The sequence below is a fragment of the Lithobates pipiens genome, unplaced genomic scaffold, assembly GCF_037356315.1.
Source record: "Lithobates pipiens isolate NorthernLeopardFrog02 unplaced genomic scaffold, aLitPip1_a1.2 Scaffold_3, whole genome shotgun sequence".
Lineage (NCBI taxonomy): Eukaryota > Metazoa > Chordata > Amphibia > Anura > Ranidae > Lithobates > Lithobates pipiens.
Window position 1 is genome coordinate 228,514,174 of NW_027507790.1, and position 6,223 is coordinate 228,520,396.

The window sequence follows — 6,223 nt, forward strand, 5'->3', positions numbered from 1 at the left end:
TCAATAAGAAAGGTGATATATTGGCTCTCATAAGTTGACAGATCTTCCTTCATTTGATGGTGCACGAGAGCTGTCCAGCGTGGTTGCAGTCCACATTACTTTGGTATCAAGGGGGTGTTGACAGAGACCATCTAACCAATTGGGATGTCACTGTGTTTATGGCTGTATCCCAGGTACAGTTTTCTATAAGTATTAATATACTAACATACATATTATCATCCAGCATGAAATTAGCTTTGAAATGGATATAAATATGACAGGTCTCGGATGCCCTGTTTGCCTAAAATAGGAATTGGGCCGGTTCGGTTCCCAGTACTCCTACGGTAATGACGTTTGGGTTCAAAACACTAAAAATTAACCAAGGAAGGTGAATATGTTCTTATTCTGGCTGTGCTGTTAATATTTCATGAGTTGTGAAATATACAGTACTGAAGTTTTGGAGTCTTGGCTGCTAACCAGTCTATTCGGAATGTGCATTGCTATGGTATTTACAATAGGGGGGGGGGGAGCTGGCAGGTATCTGAAGTGTGGATTAAGGTAATGGGCACGAGAGAGTCTGCATCTAGGGTTGCCACCTGTCTGGGATTCACCCGGACAGTTTGGTTTGGAATCATGCGTCCGGGTTCAGACTGCCTGAAACCCGGACACATTTTTCAGACTGGACTATGGCTTCTCAGCAGGGTTGCTGACTGCAGTTGTCTAAGCTGAGAGTGTCTGTTATACTCTCTTTAATGCCGCCCAAAGCCATCACAAAACATCCCCCCTAATACACACACAGACGGAAGAGGAGAGAGGGCTCGATCTGCACCTCTTCCTCCGGACCCTACCCCTCTGTCTGCCCACACTCCAATCCCCAGGGCTGTGCCTCAGAAAAGGAAAGTGTGGGCTGTAAATTTGAAGTCCAGCAGCCTCAGATACATCTGGATGAGAAGTGCTGACTGCCAAGGGATGAGTGAGCTCACCATCCATACCTGACTGTGACTGAAGTCTCCCCCTTCTCTCTCCTGCCTCTGAATGAGTACACTAAGGTAAATCAGGGTTCTCAGAGCACCCCTTACATCAGAGTTCCCCTTTACACCAGAGGCCACAGTGTTCTCAGTGTTCCCAGAGCATACCTTATGTTAGAGTCCCCAGAGTTTTCCTTTACATCAGAGTCCCCCCTTACAGTGAACAGGAACTCTGAGTTCAGATGTAAAAGGGGAACTCTGTGGACTCTGATGTAAAGGGGGACTCTTGTTATTAACTTCATATGATTAGAAATGTTATTTAATAGCAAAATATATGTATATTTTATACAACAAAAAAAAATTGCTGTGCTCAGGTTTGACTTGAACAAAAGTTGGCAACCCTATCTGCATGTGTTCCCTCAAGGATCCAATAAGAAGGTTCTGGCATGGCTAACGGTTTGTGATTTAGATGAACTGAAAGGAGGAGGGAGGTGGAAGGCCACTGCAGCTTTGTCTTTGGTTCAATACAGAAAAGACAATGACAAATAAAATGCAATTGCTGAATTCTGAACAACATGGCTGCCACACACAGCCTGCCGTGTGCCCAGTACACACGACCATCACAAGTATTCCCTCGTCATCGTCACACCAGTCATATGTGGATACCGCACTGGTGATAGTATGTGAAAACTGACAAAAAATTACAACTTAAAAAAAACTTGCTTGCCATGCTTCTTACTAAATACCTCAGTCTACTTTCCACGAAAGGATAATTTATGGGATATTTGTACAATCTTGGCATTTTAGGGTCTCAAGAAATGAGATCAGAATGGATCGATTTTCATATATACAGTACACTCACCGGCCACTTTATTGGGTACACCTTGCTAGTACCGAGTTGGTCCCCCTTTTGCCTTCAGAACTGCCTTATTTCTTTGTGGCAAAGATTCAACAAGTTGTTGAAAACATTCCTCAGAGGTTTTGGTCCATATTGACATGATAGCATCACTCAGTTACTGTAGATTTGTCGGCTGCACATCCATGATGTGGATCTACCGTTCCACCACATCCCAAAGGGGCTCTATTGGACTAAGATTTGGTGACTATGGAGACCATTGGAGTACAGTGACCTCATTGTCATGTTCAAGAAACCAGTGGTGAGATGATTTGAACTTTATTACATGGCTCCTTCCAGCAGGATAATGCACCATCAGAAGATGGGTACACTGTAGTCATAAAGGGATTGACATGGTCAGCAACAATACTCAGGTAGGCCATGGTGCTTAAACAATGCTCAATTGGTACTAAGGGGCCCAAAGTGTGCCAAGAAAATATGTGTTGTGCGTTCAGAGATGGTATTCTGCATATCTTGGTTGTAACAATTGTTTTTTTAAGTTACGGTTTCTATCATCTCGAACCAGTCTGCCCACTCTCCTCTTACCTCAACAAGGCATTTTCCTCCACACAACTGCCGTTCACTGGATATTTTCCCTTTTCCAGACCATTCTCTGTAAACCCCAGAGATGGTTGTGCGTGAAAATCCCAGTAGATCAGCTGTTTTTGAAATACTCAGACCAGCCGTCTGGCACCAACAACCATGCCATGCACAAAGTCAATTAAATCCCTTTCTTCCCCAGGCTGATGCTTGGTTTGAACTTCGTCATCATGATGTCTAGATGCCTAAATGCATTTAATTGCTGCCATGTGATTGGCTAATTATCAATTTGTGTTATCAAGCAATTGAACAGGTATAGCTAATAAAGTGTCCAGTGAGTGTAAATACCATAGTTTGTGAACTCTAACTTTCCTCCAGACTAAATAATATACACTGATTTGGGTTATTTTTACCAAAGAAATGTAACAGAATACATTTTGGCATAAACTTATGAGGAAAGATCATTTATTTGCAAATTGAAAAAGGAGACAGTAAAGATGGCGGCACAGGACGGGCCCTGGAAGAGGAGACAGTAAAGATGGCGGCACAGGACGGGCCCTGGAAGAGGAGACAGTAAAGATGGCGGCACAGGACGGGCCCTGGAAGAGGAGACAGTAAAGATGGCGGCACAGGACGGGCCCTGGAAGAGGAGACAGTAAAGATGGCAGCACAGGATGGGCCCGGGAAGACGAGACAGTGAAGATGGCAGCACAGGACAGAGCCTGGAAGGGGAGACAGTAAAGATGGAGGCACAGGACAGGCCCTGGAATGGGAGATAGTAAAGATGGCACCACAGGATGGGACCTAGAAGGGAGACAGTAAAGATGACGCCACAGGATGGGCCCTGCAAGAGAAGACAGTAAAGATGACGGCACAAGATGGGCCCTGGAAGAGAAGACAGTAAAGATGGTGGCACAGGATGGGCCCTGGAAGGGGAGACAGTAAAGATGGTGGCACAGGATGGGCCCTGGAAGAAGAGACAGTAAAGATGATGGCACAGGACTGGCCCTGGAAGAGGAGACAGTAAAGATGGCGGCACAGGATGGGCCCTGGAAGAAAAAACAGTCAAGATGGCAGCACAGGACGGGCCCTGGAAAAGAAAACAGTAAAGATGGCGGCACAGGATGGGCCCTGGAAAAGAAGACAGTAAAGATGGCGGCACAGGATGGGCTCTGGAAAAGAAGACAGTAAAGATGGCGACACAGGATGGGCTTTGGAAAAGAAGACAGTAAAGATGGCGGCACAGGATGTGCCCTAGAAGAGAAGACAGTAAAGATGGTGGCACAGGACGGGACCTGAAAGGGAGACAGTAAAGATGATGGCACAGGACGGGCCCTAGAATGGGAGAGAGTAAAGATGGCGGCACAGGACGGGACCTGCAAGAGAAGACAGTAAAGATGGCGGCACAGGACGGGCCCTGGAAAAGAAGACAGTAAAGATGGCGGCACAGGATGGGCTCTGGAAAAGAAGACAGTAAAGATGGTGGCACAGGACGGGACCTGAAAGGGAGACAGTAAAGATGGTGGCAAAGGACGGGCCCTAGAATGAGAGACAGTAAATATGGCGGCACATGACGGGACCTGGAGGAGAAGACAGTAAAGATGGCGGCACAGGATGGGCTCTGGAAAAGAAGACAGTAAAGATGGTGGCACAGGACGGGACCTGAAAGGGAGACAGTAAAGATGATGGCACAGGACGGGACCTGAAAGGGAGACAGTAAAGATGATGGCACAGGACAGGCCCTAGAATGGGAGACAGTAAATATGGCGGCACATGACGGGACCTGGAAGAGAAGACAGTAAAGATGGCGGCACAGGATGCTCCCTGGAAGAGGAGACAGTAACGATGGCGGCACAGGACAGGCTCTGGAAGAGGAGACAGTAAAGATGGCGGCACAGGACAGGCTCTGGAAGAGAAGACAGTAAAGATGGCGGCACAGGGTGTGCTCTGGAAGGGGAGACAGCAAAAATAGCGGCACAGGACAAGCCCTGGAAGAGGAGACAGTAAAGATAGTGGCACAGGACAGGCTCTGGAAGGTAAACCAGTAAAGATGGCAGCACAGGACGGACCCTGGATGAGGATACAGTAAAGATGGCGGCACAGGACAGGCTCTGGAAGGGGAGACAGTAAAGATGGTGGCACAGGACGGGCTCTGGAAGGGGAGACAGTAAAGATGGTGGCACAGGACGGGCTCTGGAAGGGGAGACAGTAAAGATGGTGGCACAGGACGGGCTCTGGAAGGGGAGAGCGGGGTGGGGGGAGGAGGACAAGGCTGGATTCACTTGATATGGATATTACAGCATAAGAAGAACTCAAACAGTAAGCAAGGAAAACAGACCCTTTCATTGGTCGGTCAAACTGTCACCCCACCACCCTGCCTATAATACTTTTTCCACCAATTAATTAATAACATAATAAATAAATATTTAATAAAATATAAATGTCCAATATATATAATGGAAAATAGATTGCATTGTGTGATTGGTCACAACTGAGAGCTAAGCCTATTTCCAGGTAGAGATCTGTCATCCAGCATGTAGCCAGTGTTGTGTACACACTCCATGCAGATCACTCACCCACACGCCTGGACAGCCCCAGCTCCTCGTTGAGCCACTGGCAGATAATGTCTGACATGCTGGCGGTATCAGAGATCGTCTCTGCCCGGAATCATCCCGCTGACCGGCTCGCTCCCCTCCCGGCTTTCACACACACAGCAGCAGCCCTGCCAGGCCGCGTCCCGTCTCCATGACAACCCGTAGTCATGTATCTGTTACCAGGGCCGCGCTGTGCACTATAGAGATGGGCGCTCTGCCGAGCGGGGCCCGCTGCACTGGAGCGCCACCTGGCGGGGGAATGTAGAAACGACCAAAACAAAGCCTCCTGTAGATGTGTGGAAATGCATTGCTGGGGAGTCCTGAATGTGTCACCTTCTTCCTTTCTTCCTCAATAAAATGTATCTAAACCCAAGAACAAAGTGCAATGTATCACAGCTTAGCTCAGGCTAGGTTCTCGCTCTGTGTGTGTCAGGAAAGCACACAAAATAGGGCACTTTCCAGACATTTCCAAGTGCAAATTCCAGTATTTAGGCTACAAACAAGTACAATAAGCAATTAACGATGTGATTTAAAGCTGAGTTCCACCCACATTTTGAAGTCCTCACCACCCAGCAGTAATGTGTGCAGTAATTACAAATTGGCATTTTTGTTTTTGGATCACTTACCGGTACTTATTAATTCTTTATTTCATTTGAACGTCATCCCTCGCGGCCACGGTCGCACGCGTTATTTCCAGTTTTGGAATGTCTCCTGGGAGATGTGTGTCATCAATCCCAGGAGACAACAGACATCACCGGGTCATAGTATTGCGTTATTTCGAAACTGAAAATGATGTAATGCAAGGCAGTGCCCAGCAACAATATAATCTTCCTGCACTACGTCCTGTATATACTGTGCACGCATGAGAGCGGGAGGTGCATGCTGGGTAGCCTGTCATTGATGTATGCTGATGAGGCTACACTGATGGGCACTGATAGGCTGCACTGATGGGCACCAATAGGCTTCATTGATGGGCACTGATAGGTGGAATTGTGGGGCACTGAGAGATGACACTGATGGGTGGTACTAATGGGCGGCACCGAAGGGCATTGATAGGTGGCACTGAAGGGCACTGATAGCTGGCACTGATGGGTGGCAGTAATGGGCACTGATCGGCACTAGTAGGTGACACTGATAGGCAGCACTGCTAGGTGGCACTGATTGACACCACTGGTGGGCATTGATAGGTGGCACTCGTGGGCATTGATAGGTGGCACTGATTTCTGGCACTTATGTACTGGGGGCAC

At 47.6% G+C, this 6,223-nt stretch overlaps 1 protein-coding gene across 3 annotated transcripts in view; it reads right to left on the minus strand.

Annotated features, from left to right (window-relative positions):
• SPEF2 (sperm flagellar 2) overlaps positions 1 to 5,133 on the minus strand; it is a 231,501-nt gene extending 226,368 nt beyond the window's left edge. For 2 of the 3 annotated variants that reach the window (XM_077462869.1, XM_077462868.1), the window contains exon 1: positions 4,959 to 5,133. In XM_077462869.1, coding sequence (XP_077318995.1) covers positions 4,959 to 5,016 — 58 coding nt within the window. In that variant the 5' untranslated portion in view covers positions 5,017 to 5,133. The remainder of the gene's footprint in view (positions 1 to 4,958) is intronic. The other variant, XM_077462871.1, reaches the window with a different exon arrangement.
• Positions 5,134 to 6,223: the final 1,090 nt, after the last annotated feature.